Below are 18002 nucleotides of genomic sequence, written 5' to 3'. Positions count from 1 at the left end.
TGGATCCATCCCCGCCTTTGGATCCATCCCCGGCTTCGGATCCATCCCGCCCCCTCCCCCCCGCTTTGGTTCTTAACCTGCTCCCCCTCCTCCCCTTCCCACTTCAGGTCCAACTCCACTACGACAGAGGGGCTCCTGCTTTTCCTCATTGGGCCCCACCGCTTTTAAAATGCTCTACCTGATTTTTTGTTTTGCCTCTGTAGAGGTGGGGTGCAGGGAGCCACTGCACCACAAGCTACAGGAGGAGGCAGCACTGGTGGAGGGGCTCCCATTTAAATTCAGCTGGCCTCGCCCCTGGCCGCCCAGCCCACGCAGCCAATCACCACATGCACAGTTGGGCAAAATCATTACAGACAGACACACAGACACACAGTCAGACAGACAAAGCCTTTTATTGTATTAGAATCTTCCCCAGTCAAACACTGTTCATGTGCATGATGCTTTTCTACATCAGGAGTTGCATAAGTGCCTGTGTCCCCTGTCTGCTGCTTACTGAGGAATGATAAAACCCTGTGTTGCTGGTCTCAGATCTTCTCTGCTTGGAGTCCAGACTTCCAGAGCAGTGAAGCCATTAATAATTAGATGAGCCAGTTTTTCTAAATGACTTGTCTCACTCCCAGAGACAAATAGTAAATGGGGGCCAGAGCTATTATCTCTCCAGTACAAAATGCCTTCTCTTACTAATTGCCATTCTGCAGCATTTTAAAAAATCTGCATCTTTGCAGATCTCCTTATCATGTTATATTTTTATTTTCAGCTTAGTGTCTCCACAATATCATCCAGTCACACTTAGAGCTTTGGAATTAGTTTCTCAGAGATAACAATTGTGTTTATTTACCCATGAATTGTAAATGTGATTACACCATTCCTACCATGCTTGAGTTCTGTCCTTTTCACCAGTGAGATCCATATTAATATTCCATTACCTTGATTAAGATAAACAGTGTCATTTAGGGGCAAATTCTTTGCTGGAATAGACAAGATTCAGTGGGGCTAGACCAGTGTACACCCATAGGTGTAAGTTTTATCAGGCTCTCTCCCTGATGTTTCAATATGCTGTACTTTCTGTTGTTCTGGCTCATATATGTAAGAGGTATGTTTGTAGTAAGTTCATAGACATTAGGGCTGAAAGGGACCTCGTAAGATCATTGGGTCCAGTCCCGTAAGATTGAGTCTTTACTCTTCTGTTCTCACAAAAGCCTCTTTTTTGGCTTGAGATGCTATTTTGCCCACGCTGTCTGTTTTCTCTTTCACCCTAGTTACACAATATATACCACAGTCATGAGTGCTGCATTCCCAGACAAGTACACAACTTGGATCAGAACGCCGGTATGTAAAACAAAGGTGTCTAACAACTATTTGTATTTAAGTAGAAGAGGCAGCATTTCTCAATCCATGGGCTGTAATCCAAAAGTGGGTCATAAGAATATATAAAAGGGTTGCAAACAAACTTTTAAAAATACATCATAGTTTGCATACATTTTTAAAAAAAATGTTTGGTGCTTGTGCTTCCCCATTTGTTAACACTGTGCATACTAATAAACAGCGTATCAATCTGGGCAGCCTGGCATGGGCAGAAGCCACCGCCACAGACCAGGGGGCAGGACCCAGCATGGGAGGGCAGAGTGGGAAGGCAAGACTTGTTACTGCAGCTGCCACCATTAGGACCCCCATGCCAGCTGTGCTGCCAGCAGTGCAAGGAGTAATGGACTGGGGAGGGAGGGGGCTATGCTGCCCTCACCACTTCCTGCCTCCAGTCACTCATGCATTGGGCTGCACCTCTACCCCACTGCCGTGGCCCAGCTTCTACTGCCACTCCCCTCAGGCCATGACTCAACCCAGGAGGGGAGGTGGGTTGGCAGTGAATGGTGTCAGCATGAGAGCTATGGCAGCAGAGTAGAGCTGTGGCTCAGTACATGACTGGCTGGAGGCAGGAGGAGGTGAGGGCAGCACAGCCCCCTCTACCCCCCATTTGTTACTCCTTGTGCTGCTGCTGATGCAGGTGGCAAGTGGGTCCGGGTGGCAGCAGCAGCAATGAGTCTTGCCACCCTGCTCCACCCTCCCATGTTAGGTCCCTCCTGCTGGGTCGCAGAGGCAGCTCCTGCCTGTGCCAATCTGGCTAGGCTACAACCCCGTGCCCGCTATGGGTGCACAAATCCAGGGATGGCAGAGCCGGGGCTGTTTTCTACTTACACTTTTTACCTGGTTGGGAGTGTGCATGAATGTTTATAAGCAGATCCTGGTACAATAAAAGTTGAGAACCACTGGTCTAGTGGGCAAGAGCACTGGGAGGGGACTCAGGAGATCTGGTTTCTGTTCCTGGCTCTGTCTTTGGCTTCCTGTGTGATTCTGAGCTAGTTACTTTCTGCTTCTTAATTTTCCCCACCTGTAAAATGGGGTAAATACCAGCTTCCTTTGTAAAGCCCCTTGAGAAGTACTGAGAAAAAGTGCCGCATAAGAGTTAAAGTGGTGCTGGTTGTGCTTCCTGTCAGGCTGACGGGAGGTGACATCAGATTTTGTGAAATCGTAAGTAATGTAACTGCACAGTGGTGAAGTGAATTGCAGGCCACAGAGACATTAAACTTTCCCTCAGCCCATGTTCATTATAACAGGAGCTGTACTCAGCCTACATAAATCCATTGACCTTGCTTACATTTTCAACCTTGATGCAGACCTTCCCATTGTAGAAGCCTCTCGCCCCTTAGGGCCAATTGAACAGCATCCTTCCCTTGGTTTATGCATTTAGGGCTTCCAGAAAAAATTGAAGTACATGAACTCTCAAAATTTTTAGAATTGTGACCAACGCTGCATCTGCTGGTTCTAAATAAAAACCCAACCTCATTCTCCAAGGAGCAATTGAGTTCTGCAAACTTCGCAGATGTCACTGATTTTATTGATATATGGGTGTTCCTTCTTTCAAAAAAGTCAGTTTGACCTTTGCCTTTCCCTGGCAGCAAAACCTGGCCTGTAAACTACTTTATTTCCTTTCTCTCTGAAGATTAGTTTTTCTTGATTGGGGGTCTATGTAACTTAAGTTTAATAAAAGACTTTTAGAAAAGATACTCTGGGTCACCCAGATTACAGGTATCCTGAGTGCTGTCTCACAATAAAGCTGCTTTGTGAAGCCAGTGCATGTGCTGGCCTGTTGCTATCCAGTCGTTAGACATCGCATGGAGTCAAGGTCTTACACTATCCTGTTGGTAATTTTAAAATGTTTGCTCTATTTGTTCTTCCATATATATCCAGCTAATTTATTTCTTGCTCTTCTTTTTAACAGACAAAAAAGAGGAAAACCTGATGTTATTCAAGACCAGTTTTTAGTTTTAAAATAAAGAAATGTAATGCACTGTATAAAATAATTACATGAACAGTGGAGGTAAAACTGACTTGTTCATTCTTTATAGGACTCTAAGATTCTTATTTTGTTAATCATCTGGAATTAAGGTTTTAATATATTTTTGATTGTGTCAGGTTTTTTTAGTACTTGTTTAAAATTGAGAGCTATTTTTTACCATTTCTGCAAAGAAGCATGCAATTTAAAGAAATATATCAACAAATTCAGTAATAAAAGCCTCCACTTTTGCTTAGCTTAATAGCCCTGAAAATTTAAAATAAAAATATGTAGCAGGTTCTGTGAATCATGTATATTGTTGTTGTTTTCTCATGTTCACATTGTCTGTGATCCAAAACCATAGTACAAGCATTAAGATTGGATCCTCTTTTTAGCATCCACCCTAACTGAAATATGCTGAGTGCTGCAATGTCCATAGAGGGTTTGGAAGAACGGCAAGAACCCTGCATTTATTTCTGCAGCATCGGTGTTTCATCTGTCCTGGAAGCTGTTGTTTGTCTATGGAACTATGTTAGGTTAGTGAATAGACCTCCATGATTCTTCGTCAAACACTCCCACAGCCTCCTTTATTTAAAGACCCTGTAGAGAAGGATTCTGCAACCCACAGGGATGCTTGAATCCTCAGTGCAGGTGCCTGCCTGTGTTTTCCCTCAGATTCTGGTTCTCCTGGGCACGTCCACACATGCATGCACATGTGCTTCCAGCAGCTCAAATAGCAGCAGCACAAATTTGTGCCAGAGACTTCTGCCTCAGCACAGGTACCTGAATATGCACTTTGGTGTGGAACAATTTGTGCCACTTGGGGCAAACTGACCCTGCCCAGTTCCTCCTGGATCTTCAGCCAGGGACAGCTAGAGGCTGGGTCTAGCACCTGTGCTGGCCCCAGCAGTATAAAAACCTGTCCTGGTGAGCAGCTCAGAGCTACTTGCTCCCAGGAGCTTCTGAGGTGACCCCCACATCACTCCTACCCTTTTCTTCCTTAGTTATCCGCCCCTAAAAATATATATATATATCAGTTGTATCTTTCAAACTTTGGCCCCATGCAGTGGGGGCTATTAGTTAACTAGGTGGGCCTTAAGGCCCACGATCTCTGGAAGATACAAATAGACAGGAGCTTCTAAAGTCCAGCTACTTGGTATCTGGAGACACTACCCCTTGTGCCAGCTGGACTGCTGAAGCAGCCCTAACCTAGAGTGGCCCCTGCACCCTCTACCCAATGTAGCAGTCTGGAAGTGGGAGCTGCTGCCTGGCTGTGACCTGTTGCCACCTGAAACAGCATCCCCACTCTTGGACCTGTGGCTCCATGTCTGTGCTCCTGCCAGACCTGGACAAGCACTGCACATGTGCCTGGGCTGTGGTATGTGCCACTGCAGCAGAGCCTTCTGCACCTCTGGGCCCACTGCCAGTGGGCTGTGGCTGCACAGTTTGCCTTCAAGAGGAACTGCTGTCATGTCTTCTTGTGTCCCTGCTCTGCCATCTGGGCAGCTATTGCCTAGAAGATATGCTTATTGCAGTGGCCTGCTTTGAACTATCAAAGCCTGTCCTCTTGGCTGCAAATGGCCAAGAGGTCAGCCACCTCAACTGCCCTCCAGCTGAGTCCCCAGTGCTGACCCTAGGCAGGTTCTTCTGCCTGGGTCTTTCCACTTGCCCCACCAGCAGAGATCCTGGTATTCCCTGTTTAAAAACTGCAAATTCTCTAATAAGAAACCCAAATTCTCTCATTAAAATACCTAAAATCCGTGTTCTTCCACTATTAAAATGAAACGCTGCTATATAGAGAGAAATTAGTTGAGCAATGCTTTATTGATATTGTTTACAATTTTAAAGCATTTTGGAAGCCTACCAGTGCCTCACCATAATAAAATAAATTCTAAATATCTTTATACGTTGGCATTTACTTTTGGTTTTTTGTCATAGAAAAATCAGAGCTGCCCCTGCCCTTGCTCCGGACTCTCAACCCACAGCCCCACACTGAGTGCCCCTCACTCCTGACCTGCAGCCCCTGTCTGCCACCACCAGCTCCCTCCTGGACACAGATCTGTCCTAGAACCAGGACGTGAGTCCAGCTGCAGCTGTCCCACTTGCTGCTTTGTAGCTCTGAGCAGTGCTGGCCCTTGCTGTTCTGCTCCCTGCCCCATGCTGTGCCTGGGAAGCCTTCAGCTGGAGCTCAAAGACTGAGCTGGGCCCTTTCTTTCCAGGCCAGCTCCCCCTCCACAAGCCTGCTCTAAGCCTGGCTCTGGAGGCCTCTCCTCTCCAGAGCGCTCCCCTACTCCCAACCCCCATCTCTCTCTCACTCTCACACTCACATACACACCCTGCTGCTACCTCCAGCTCATCATACCTCCCAAGTGGTTCCTGGGAGCAGGAGCCCCCGACCCGCATATCCCAACGGTGGTGTGGGCATGGGTCAGGGCTGCAGTGTGGTAGTTGCCCCTGCAGCCACAGCCTCCACCAAAAGGTCTTGTCCCATCCTGTTCGGTGGTTGGGCACACAGGATGTGATTTGTGGGGGCGATGTGGGGTGGGGTTTGTGGGGGAGGTTGGGGGGCATTATAGGTGGGTTTATAGGGCTTGGGAGTGAGGTTTGAAGAGGGGTATGGGGCTTGTGCAGTGGTTTGGGGGATGTGGAGTCTGGCGGTGGGGCGTCTGTGGGAGTGGGGGGCCCTGGCTACCTGCCACCCAGCACCACCTATACCACATTGTGTGGGCCCACCCTGAATGGCTGAAACCTTTTTTTTTTTAAATGGTGACTGGGTGACAAAGTAGAATACAACTGCTATGAGTTTTTGGATCATTTATCTTTCATGCTATAATTTATAGGTAACTAGTACAAGTTGCAAATGCTTCTATAAACATCCAATACCAGTCTTTTAACATTGAATAATAATGAATTAAACCTCCCCATGGTTCTCCATCTACAGACTAACTGCTATAAATGGTTTGTGCAGAAACACTTTAATTAAGATTTGGTTTCCCTTTTTCTATAGAGGGGTGAGACCCAGAACCACCGAAGTTTTCTGCTGCTTGTGTGGTGTGACTTAAGAGCTTCTTCAGGAAGAGTTTTCATTACTTTTCCTAAGCGTGGGATCGCCACAAGGAAAAATCAGTTAGGATGTCTGCATCTACATGGAAAATGAATTCTGTACACTTGCCACGTGTAGGGATGGAGGAAGTAGCTTGTTTATGAATCCAGGATTTAGGTAGGGTGCAAACATAAATCAGTCGGGATTCATTTTAGCTTATAAGTATTATATTCTATAAGGATCACATCTTTCCCCAATCAAATGAGGAAATTACCACTATTCCAGTGAATAAAGCTGTATTCTTTGTGCGGAGGGACCTCTGCAAATAGCTTCTGTATGATTTTGAACCAAGGGAAGGGTAGATAATATCTTCTCAGCTGTACCTGTACTTGGTGTGGAGCATACCTTTCTCTTGCATTTTAATTCAGCCAATTTAATGAAATCCTCTCACCCTGCAGCTTTCTATATCTGTACGACAGAGGTGCGCCTCTCCCTTTCTCTCCCTTCCCACCCAAGTCAAATGTATAAGAGACCTTTCTATCCAAAGATCCAAATCAGTGGGAACATTCTTCTGAGGAAATTGCATGTAACCAAGGACAGCTGGCATGCATGCAAGAGCTGGTTTGTCTGTTAAAATGAGTGTGAGGCCAGCATGCTAGATTTTTCTATTCATAATCCCCTCTAGTAATCCTAATCCATTTCAAATCTCTTGTCTTTCTTAAGTGTCACATGGGAACAATCTTAAAGCTTCTCAGAACAACTGAGCATTAAATAAATCAAAAGGTCTGCACTTTCTTTGGAGAGCAACACACAGGCTTCTTGCCAGAGGTGTGAGAGATTGGGAGTTTTTCACTGAGTAGCCAAGTGGAAGATGCCCTCTTGGTTTGCTTGACTTTCTTGTTTGACTTCTTAGGCAATGAGAGTTTCCTGCATTTGTAACTAGCTAAAAAATCTTGGAGACTCTTGATCACATTGAGCATTGGATGCTGATTCTATAAATGTGCAAACACAAAAAAATAAATCATTAAAAAAATCAGAGACCTTCTACGGTGTTTATCCCAATATATCCTTCCTAAAGCCAGAGGTCAGCAAAGGTAAGTTTGTTTGTTTTTTTCCACATTATGTGTAGCAATATTTGTGTGGCAGCATAATTAGACAATAATCATGTTTGAAATTCTTGTCTGGTGAGCTGGTATAAAGCGTTTCCTATTGGAAGTGCTCTTTGTCAGTGCTCTGACTGTTGCCCATGGGCTGAAAGTGTAGTTATTAAATAAAGCAACATTTGTTTCCAGATGCAAGCTGTGAAACATTGACCACCAACTACCAGAAGGAAAAGATGGGATTTGGGAGAAATATTCATTCCTTTAGTCCAGTTACCTTTATTTTCTTTTTGTTGTAGAACTTTTACTTGACTTTTTTTTTACCTTGTAGTCATCGATAGCTTATAGATTAACTGGTGGCATTTTTGTTTTAACAGCAGACTTGATAAATGGGCAACAATACTTAATTATCCAGTAGGATTCCCAACCAGCCCTTCATATCCCAACATCCCTGTGCCATGAACTGCCACTGTGTGCCTATTCTGTTGTCTCGCTGTCCACTGAATTCCCGTAAACTGAACTCTTAAGTATCCCACTGTATCTGGAGTTTTCATGTAGTTTGGATTCTATTACTTGTACAACACATGATGTACATTATCTTTCCCAGCACCCATTTACATTTTGTAACACTACATTCTCTTGAACCTCAGGAACCTGGTCCTTCTCAAATGATGCTTTGATTCCCATAGCCATGGTAGCAAACACTGTGTAGATTCGCACCAGGGACACCAGGAAAGTCATGGATCTTCTCATTGCACAATTTAGACCATCACGTCCATATTTATTTTGGGAGCTTAAAGAAATGACTAAGAGAAGTTTTGATCAAGCACATTTGTAACATCTTAGAAAGCAAATAAGAGAAATAGCCCTGAAATTCATGGCTAAAAGTTTCTTTGCACAATTAAGAGTATTTTTTTAATGCCTAAAAACCCATGGCCTAACTAAAAAGAATTGCTACCTGAAAACAAAGCAGCAAAACTACAGCAGCAAAGTGTTCTTTTCAGTGTAACCGCAGGCATGGCTTTCTCAACATAGGAAGGGTATATATATGTTGCATTGGTAAGGAGCATGAATTCCTGCAAATTTCTTTTGCATTTGAAGTGCTAGAATTTTAACACTACTAAGCAGTGACCATGCAGTGTGCATGTTTCTGTGTGCTTTATTTTACACATTGTAGCTTGTGTCATTCTATGAAACCTGACTGGCAAATTGGAATCACCCAGCATTGGTTTTCCAATTGAATTTGTTCTGTTCTGGTAAGGAAAAATTGTACTTTGTGACTGTACTGTGTTTCTCACCTCTGCTTTCCTTTTGAATGTCTGTTTGCCAGGACAGCCTCTCTACAGCATCACTTCTTGGGGAAAAACAGGATGTAAGGCTGGAGTGTGTTTGACTACACCATACCCTCCCTAAAGAAGTAGGGAAGTCGCACCTTGGGGGTTGTTTTAAAATCTAGGCAAAACAAAAGCCAGGAAAATCTGCCGAGGGAAATCTAGCCAGCAGGAAGACAGGATCAAGGTCTAAGGTGGAATGGTTAGAAGTTTTCCCAGCTGCACAGTCTGTAAGGAAAATGCAGTGTGGTATAGTCTGAATGTGGGTGTGATGCCTTCTCAGGTACAGACAGATGCCAGCTTGCAGTGCCCAGCCATCTGCCCCTCCCTTTTACTAGGACCAGCAGGAGGAGACCTTTCCAGGAGCTGACTAGGAACTTCAGGCAGAGGAAGAGCAAGGAAACTGCTGTGCTGGCAAGGTTTTCACAAAAGTTGTGGGTGAGGTGGGGATGGAGCTGTTCTTAAGCTGCTGGGCGTGTTGTAGTCCATCTTCACCCCTTCCTTTTCAAATTGGTTTGGCATCCCTCTGCTCCGCCGTTTCCCTATGTGGAGTTAGCTGCTCTTAGATACTGCACAGCTTTTTCCTAGGCTTCCACCTGCCCTTCCATCAGGAGGGGATGGGGGTAAGGGAAGCACGTTCATTGGCGGGACCAGCTGGGAATCCCCAGGCCCAAGGAGGGTGGCCAGGATGCAGCTGAAGCTGCTTGTGTCACATGTTGGTGGACTTGTAGGATGAGGAGGAAAAGGAAAAGATACTTTGTTTGTTTTACATAAGTGTCCCTACTAGACAGTAGCACAACCACAGATGAATGCTTTGGCTTTGCCTAAGCTGAACACCCACAACTACAGTTAAAAGAAGGGCTTCACAAAGTAACGATTTTGAAAAAAACAAAGGGGAAATATGTCTCAGTTCCATTCTGAAGCCCCCAAATGTGGCTTTTTCTTTTTGCTTTTGCTTTTCGTTTTTAAAATAGTGGTGGTTTTTACCCAACCACTATGAGGCATCTCCTGTCGCAAGGTAAAAACAGATTTTTTTTTTAGAATGAAATTTTTAAAACATTGAAATTTGTGGGCCTGAAAAGCCAGGACCATACTTGAACAATTCACACAGGCCAAAGTTTCTAGGTATAATAAGTAGGGTAAGTTAAGGCTCCTGACACCATACCTAGGCAATTAAATTACAGCCGGTTTGAAATTTTGTTCAGTAACTTGCAGTTCCCTTTGGCTTAAAATGGAACTGTGATTTCTTAGGGCCACAGTTTTAAAGGTATTTAGACATCTAAGGATTTAGATAGCTGCTTTTCTAAAAACAAAAGCCTAAGCATTCAGCTTCCACTGAAATCAGTGGTAGCCATGGAACGCAGGAATTTTGGAAATCCTACTAAACAGCTCTGGGTGGCTCAGTGCTTTTAAAAGTCTGATGCTTTTCCTTATGAGAGATGGTAATTTTTTTTATTTATTTTAGATTTATATTCCACCCTATCCATAAGAAAGGCTAAAAAGTGTCTCAATGTGCACTCAGATGTCTACATTTGGAAAAACTTCCTCAAAAGTTCGTACAAAACTGGACCACTTTGTACAAGCCAGGTTTTACTAGGAGCTTTAAAAGCTGAGAATTTTCTTCTTTTTGTTTTCAATCTGTAACATAGTAGCATCCAAAATCTTGGAGAACACAAGTGCTTTTCTGTGTCAAGATCACAGGGTGCTAAGTGGAAGAATTACTGGACAGATTCAGCAATGATTTTTGGCCAGATATATTCTAATTTACTAACTGTAAAAGTTCTACTAATGCAAGGGTAAAAATGGTTAAGAGGTGGAAGCAGTAGCCACTATTCATATTATGAATTGCCTTCATGACGTTTTATGATGTACTGTAGTTTGGATTAAATTCCCATTTTTTCAAATCTATAGCATCTCAATTAAAGTTGCCATTGGTTGTAAGTTTTAAGAGGTGAAATTGTTGCCTTCTGGATAGAGGATTTGACTGGGATTCAAGATGGGTGTCACTACCTGAGTTGGCTTTTGTAACTCCTTTATTTCTACAGATTTACTGCTTGTTTTTTTGTCTTTCACCCACTCTCTCTCTCCCTCCCTTGTCTTTTCTATTCTAATTTCCTTCTCCTTACTCTGCTTTCTGCATGTCCCTTTACAGCATCTTATGAAGTGAGCTTCAGTTCACAAAAGTTAGTGCTTATACTATACATATGTAGTAAATATATATTTACTTTGGTTTGTTATACGGTACAAATCTACACTGCCTTCTACTTGACTTCAGACTAACATGGTAAATGATGTCTCTATCTGCTGGCTAGGCCACTTGCTGGCTGGATAACCTTGGGCAAGTCACTTCACCTTCCCGTGTCCCAGTTTCCCCATGGGGATTGAGGACACTAGCCACTTTGGTGAAGTGCTTGGAGATCTACTGATGAAACATGTTATGTAAGGGAAGGTATTATTATAATTTCACCCTGCAAATCCTGCATCAAGTCCTAAATGCTTAGTTGAACTAGGATGCATCTCTTTGAAAGGCATCCAATCGCAATTTTAAATGGCTTTTTATATCCAAATGTTGACCTAGTACTACATTTGGAGCTTATGTATTTGCAGCTCTCCATTCAGTATATATCTTCATCTTTCTGAGACCCCAAACAAATGGATTTTGGTGACCACAATATAGTTGTACAGGACTGTCTGTGCCTGGTTTATGCCATGATACTTGCATTCGGAGAGCATCTGCACATGAACAGTTTGTAGAGGTTGATGGGGTGGGAAGGAAGAACTAGGAATGGAGGTGTGGAGAGTCTGTGGGAAGGGGAGGAGATGGGAAGGGAAAATTTGGAGGAGGGTGGAGTGGGAGATAAAGGGCTCCTGCCCCCTCAGCCTGGAAGGAAAAGTAACCTTCACAATTGATCAGTTCTCTGACCCTCAAATCATTTAAGTTCTGGTTTCACACCCAGAATCACTTCCCCCTCTTTCCTCCACCCTGCAACAGTCAGTATCTTTCCCATCACCCCTACTTTCTCTTGCCTGAGAATGGCCACACAGAAATAAGACCTGCTGTTCTCCTGTAACGCTGTCAGTGACCGACAATCCTTGCCTTCGTCTGAGGGAACTCAGTGCCTAAACATTGGGAATGTTGACCATGAATGTTTCTAACCAGAATACTCTTGTTCCCTTTGATAAGCAGCATGCTGGCTTCCTAAAGGGTGGGCTTCTCTCCCACAAGTTCAAGAGGCTTGTCTGTCTGTCTTAAGGCCCTCTATCCATCCCATAAACTCAGGGCAGAGATGCCTTAGTTGTGCTAATCTTCATGATTCATCTGCTCCTTCTGGTATCCTTGGGAGCTGGAAGAAGAATAGAAGGTCACCACCTAAGCCATGGCTGCTGCTGTGGTTGGGAGTCTCTGGCGCGTACGATTTCAGAATTCAACCCATTCCTAAAATGGGAGTCATCTGGACCCTGCTAATATTCTCTCCTTGCTATAGTGAGATCTAAAAAAAAATCTAGAAGTCAGATTTATTTATGTGGGCCGGGAGTCAATCAATTCACCCATTGTATAATACCTCTTCTTGCCCTCCCCCAGAACTCGAAGGTGAAGAGGAGCAGCGTTTATTAAACAAAGCTGATTATTTTCTTATGACAGCTCATAGTTTATTTTAGACTCATCTCTACCTCAGCTTTGTCATTGCAAATAGATGTGCATATCATCCATCTCTCAATTCATCGTTGTTTGGGATATACTCTACTTAGGAGTGTATGCGCACACACAACCCCATGGTGAAATGATGAACTAAATCCCCTGATTTAGTAAGAGTGCTTCAAGCGCAGTGTTGAAAGAATTATTTTTGCACAGTGTGTGAAATATCTTCTACATGTTTCCCCTACCCCCAGTCAGAGTAGTTCAACATGTTACACATCAAGCAGGTAAAGTACTGCTGGGAGGTGAGGGACACGTGCTGCGGCCTTGGCGCATGGCTAAGTCTGGTCTCTACTATAAATTGTATAATAGTATAAATTGAGGTATGAATTTTAATCTGAGATCAGTGCTGGTGAGGTAGGTGGCTGTTTGGAAACTGTTGGTTCAAATCAGGTTTATTTCAATCTAGCAAAAGTAATAAGCCTGGTTACCCAGAATTGCGCAAGTTTCATCAAATACAGGCAGTCCTCCGACTTATGACACAATTGGTTCCTGAAAACCGTGTCTTAAGTCAGAACATTGTAACTTGGAACCAATTTTCTCATAAGAAACAATGTTATAAATGGGGGATTAGTTCCTGAGCCAAGGCCCAATCCCCTGTTTTCACCAAAAATACCCCAGAATTTTGTACTTGCTCAATTATAGATGAGTAATATAGCTACATTAATGTATTTATATTGTAAATAGCAATTATATTTATTTGAAAGGTGACTTTGCTGGACTTTTTGAAAGGCTCTTAGTTGGACTTTTTGAAGGGTTCTTGGTTGGAGTCCCTTCAGGACTCTTGGCTGCAGTTTATTCTGGAGTCTTGTCTGCTTTCTTAAAGAAAGTGTCCAAGGAAGTTTGGACAGATGTTCTCCAGGGAGATGAGCGACACAGTGAACTTGTTCACTGGCGAGGTGTCGCATCAGATCAAGCATTGTAAAGTCAAAATTAATGTCAGAAAGTTGAAACGGTGTCAATTTATAAACGTTGTAAGTGTGAAACATTGTAACTCGAAATGTTGGACTGCCTGTATGCGATTTTTAAGTTGATTAATTGAATCAATGCAACTTTGTTTTTGAATGCTGTTCTGTTGGTTTAAACCTCCCTTACATTAATTTCAGATGCATTTCTAGTTTACAATTACAAATGACATTTCTATTAGCCAAACTGAAATCCTTATGAGTACCCAGACCGGACTCTTCAGCAACCAGCTAAACAGTAATGACAACTGACCAGTTCTGGCTTATTTTATTTATATTTACCTTTTAGGATAGGGACAGAAATTATACATAAACTGGTATAAGTGGTCAGAAACTGCTTCAAATCTATAACAACAGACATTCAGTGCACATAAACTGTTTTCAAAATGGCTGAAAGCAGTTTAAGATAAACTGGCATGGATGTAGTATCAGATTAAACTGATTTAGGATGGGAAGGCTAGCCTTGGCCCAAGCTGTCTGCTCCAGCAGAGCATGGAGGTGTGCTCTGGTGCCCCCTGCTTCTGACCTGGTGACTGCAGGTATGTGGCTGCATTTCCAGAATCAACAGTGAATGACTGTTCACTTGCTTATCAGTTCAATCTATGCAGCTTAGACTAAACTGCAAAGATTGAATTGATTCAGCCTCAGGCTTTTTGATTGTCTATACTTAGCCTTAGTGTCCTAGCAACTGATCCATTTCCTTTGAGGGTGCTGACAAATGTTAAAAAAAACCCAGAAAACAAAAAATGCACTTTACTGGAAGAAGCAGTGCATTAGTTCAATCCAGCTCTGCAGCATCTGTACAGATTGAGTGCTTCAGCGGAGCTTTCTGGCATTTTTATCTAATAGCTGATTCAATCAGCTATTAGGTAGAAGTGCCAAAAAAGTCCCACTAAAGCACCTGATCTGTACAGATGTTGGGAAAGCTGGGTCCAGCTAACACAATACCTCTTCTGGGCATGCACTGGGCTCAGTTCAGGGAGTGCACTCAGTTTGAAGTAAAGCACCATTTGTGAGAGCGGGGTTTACATCTGTAAGCAGCCCATATCACTGCTGTTATGCATATCACAGATACCTGAGCTGAGAGGATGGAAGATACAGGAATTCTCCATCTTTCTTGTCTCCAGTCCCCAGGGTCATTTATGGCATCCTATCTGCACCCCATCACCTGCTAGTCAAGTTCAACATATACATGGATACTTGAAATCTCTATTATTCCAGATCAACATTATCTAATAATTAGACATATTTTTGTTTGTGTGTGCTCTAGCCTTAGACAAATACATTTAGACTGGAATTTTAGGCAGATCATGGAATGATCTATTTCTGCTTATATAAAATATAGAGAAGTAAGCAGATGCTGAATTTTTCAATAATCACATGCCTTGTATAGATGTTATGTAATAATATGTATATCTTTATAAACCAAATGCCCGGGCAAGTTATTCTCATAGGTAAAAGTTTTTAAACATGGATGCCCAAAGTCAGGCATGGATGCCCAAATATTGAGTGGCACCCCACAGCACCCTAACGAGGATCTCATAGTACCCCAAGATGCTACAGCATCATGACTGAGAATCACTGGGCATATCTACACAAGACACTTTACTATGCAGTTGGCTAATTGACAGTGCAGTAAAGCATCACTGTATGCACGTGCAAATGCTTACTGTGCATGCAGTCAATTAGTCAGTTGCGCAGTTAATTTGCTACCTGCAAATGCAGGTAGCAAATTAACCATGCTGTAGTTACTGTGCAGTAGCCCATGTATAGGTGGCTGACTGGAACCAAATTTGCTCCTGGTCAGTCTGGACAACGGGACAGGAGAACAATTTTCTCTCCCCTGGGAGCTGCCTGCTGCTTGGGTGGGCTCCAATCATGGAGCTAGGCCAGGACAATATCCCCCCGCCCTGGCAGCAGGAAGCTCCTGGCCCCAGCTCCGCAATCAGAGTGGGGGCTGGGACACTGCTTCTGGCCCCCAAGAGTTGTCTGCTGCTGGGGTGAGCTCTGATTGTGGTGCTCAGGGTGGGACAATGTCCCCCTGCCCCAGCAGAGAGGCAGAGCAGGGCAGGAGCAAATCTGCTCCCAAAGAACAAGTGTAGACCTGCTCCCTGGGAGGCTTACTGTGCAGTATTTTTACTGCACAGTAAGCCTACTTCAAATTAATAGCACATGTAGACACCCCTGCTGAATTACTAAATGTAAGGCTCCCAGGAGCAGGGGACACTCAGTACCTGTTCTTTTTCTGAATGAAAGCTTTTTCCGGTATTGAATATATGATTTTGATGATGCCATTTTTGCAACCCTACAGGGACATTATTTGGAGATCATGGGAAGCGGAAGTTCTGCAAATCCAAACAACTGTCCACAAAGATTGGAGAAAAGTAAGTGTTGCTTTTAAACATTTCAGTCTTTTCCTTATGCTTAAGAAGATGCCAGTATAGTGTCACAGTTCCTACATTTCTATATTGCCTGATGGTATCATGACCCATTTGTACAGTTCAGTTTCCCTTAAAAAGCAAGTTCCAGTTCCCAAACAAAGAGTAGCACCAGACTTCAAAGAATTGCAAACAAATACTGGCTGGGGCTAAGATTAAAGGCAGTAGAGACATGGCTAGAGGCAAAGCTGTGTATCAAAGCAATTTTGGGGCGGACAAATATTCAGATTAGCTTGCTACTTGTCAGTAAACAAGCACATATTATAACCCTAGGCTCTGATAGGCAGCCTGCTGGAGGTATTGGCACTTCTTCCCCAGGACTGTAAATCTAAACAGCAATTGTAAGATGCTGTTGAGTACAGGCTTGCCAAAAGTGGATGACTATGAAATAAGCAAAAGCAAAAAGCATCTCTCCTAAAAGCATCTCTTTGGGTCTCTTAAAAGGCTTCATTTTGTGATTAAACAAGTTGATGATGTCTATTTTAATTTATATTCATGTGAGGTTCTTCTTGTTTCATCATAATCTGGGCTAGGGCTGTCCAACTAGTGGCCAGTGAGGGGTAAACACATGACCCATGAGCTTCCACCTGGCTGCCACTCCTTCCCATTATTCCTGCTACTGTGGTGGCCAGGGCATCTTGGTGGGAAGGGGCCCAGAGAGCCAGCTACCCACACAACAGAGGGACCATGTGATGTGGGAGGTGTCTGGAGGCCAGCATAAAGGGGGAGGTCCTGGGAGACCAGTGTAGTGTGTGGCCTCTAGCTCCTTAGGGCCTGTATCTATACCATGTTTCAGCAGGGCAGGGTGAGCAACAGTTGCCCTAATCCCCAGGGCTTCCTGAGCTGGAGCTAGGTCTGGATCCAGCCCACAAGGATACTCATGGTCCAGATCAACCCAGCCTTGTGGTGTGGATCTAGATTGAGGGACCAAGCAAGCTTGATATCCCTGAAGTAAAGGAACCATGAATTAAGATACTGAATTGCCAATCACAATTATTATCTAAATCAATCTAAATTGTTATCTAAGTCTAACTCGATGGGCTGGATGAGTGGTGTGGGGCAGGTCTGCAGGCCAGATTGGGCCCATGAACAAATTCCCCTTGCCCTGCCCCTGCCCCAGCTTGCCTGATCTGGTAGCTGCTCCAGCCAGTCTGGGATTTGCACTGTGTGCAGCGATGGCCATGTCCTGCCCAAGACTGAAGCCCTGGGAATATGTAAGAGGCTGGTAGGCTCTTGGGGGCTCAAAGGAGTCCTCATCCAAGGGAGGGAGAGAGGAAGAGAAGAAAACGGGCACTCTCTCCCTTGGCTCAACAGTTTTTTTTTGGTTAAGCGTTGATTAACCGCCTCCACCATCCAATCAAGCCAAATGTGGTGGCAATCAAAGTGGAAGAATAGAGGCACGGGTGTTTCTTTTTTCCCAGCCTGGTTCCTTTTTTTCATTTGGTGTTAATTTGATCTCTGCTGGCAGCCAATTGGCCCAAACGTGGTAGTAATCAACTAGGAGGAGGAAGAAAGAGGCGGATGCTCCCTCCCAAAGCTTGCCTTACACTGATTAACTGTCTCCAGCAAGCAACCAAGCTGGGCATGGTGGCAATTTGAGTGAAAAGGAGACTTGGTCTGTCCCTAACCCAGAGGCTCAACCATCTGAGGGAAGACAGACTAAGTAAAGGGAGTTGCCTTGACCCTGACAACCCAGAAAAGGACCCAACGGGTCCAATAAAATTTAGTTCCAGTTTTCCAGTTCATCTACCACTTTTTTCTTCTTCACCGGCATGGAAATCCAGGCGCGAACCAGTGACTGGCAGTGACTGGGGTTGTGACATCAACACCTCCCTCTCTCCCCCTTCCTTTAAATCTTCAATAACCATCAAAAAAAGTCATGGCAGGCAAGAAAAAACAGGAGAGAGAAAAAGGGAGAGCCACCCTGAGCCGGCTGAGAAAGGGCATGACGCATGGGAGAAGACCAGCGAACATCCATTGGGCATGAGGGCACACGCTTCTCCCCAGTGGCAACCCAACACACACACACACACACACACACACACACTCACTCACTCACTCACTCACTCACTCACTCACTCACTCACTCACTCACTC

The 18002-nt window shown here is 44.1% G+C and overlaps 2 protein-coding genes across 3 annotated transcripts in view; both read left to right on the top strand.

Annotated features, from left to right (window-relative positions):
• The window catches only part of NAAA (N-acylethanolamine acid amidase), a 29954-nt gene extending 26311 nt beyond the window's left edge, over positions 1-3643 (top strand). Inside the window, exons 10-11 of one of the 2 annotated variants that reach the window (XM_019522323.1) lie at positions 1260-1329; positions 3278-3643. In XM_019522323.1, the coding sequence (XP_019377868.1) occupies positions 1260-1329; positions 3278-3298 (91 nt within the window). In that variant the 3' untranslated portion in view covers positions 3299-3643. Of the gene's footprint in view, positions 1-1259; positions 1331-3277 lie in introns of those variants that run through there. The other variant, XM_019522324.1, reaches the window with a different exon arrangement.
• A 3528-nt stretch (positions 3644-7171) lies between these two features.
• The window catches only part of PPEF2 (protein phosphatase with EF-hand domain 2), a 79117-nt gene continuing 68286 nt past the window's right edge, over positions 7172-18002 (top strand). The window contains exons 1-2 of the mRNA XM_019522321.1: positions 7172-7468; positions 15779-15851. Coding sequence (XP_019377866.1) covers positions 15797-15851 — 55 coding nt within the window. The 5' untranslated portion in view covers positions 7172-7468; positions 15779-15796. The remainder of the gene's footprint in view (positions 7469-15778; positions 15852-18002) is intronic.

This window comes from Gavialis gangeticus, unplaced genomic scaffold, assembly GCF_001723915.1.
Source record: "Gavialis gangeticus isolate Ggan-Ray unplaced genomic scaffold, GavGan_comp1, whole genome shotgun sequence".
In the NCBI taxonomy this organism is placed as follows: Eukaryota; Metazoa; Chordata; order Crocodylia; family Gavialidae; genus Gavialis; species Gavialis gangeticus.
The sequence above is the reverse complement of the archived record's forward strand: the minus strand, read 5'-3'. Positions and strand labels throughout refer to the sequence as shown.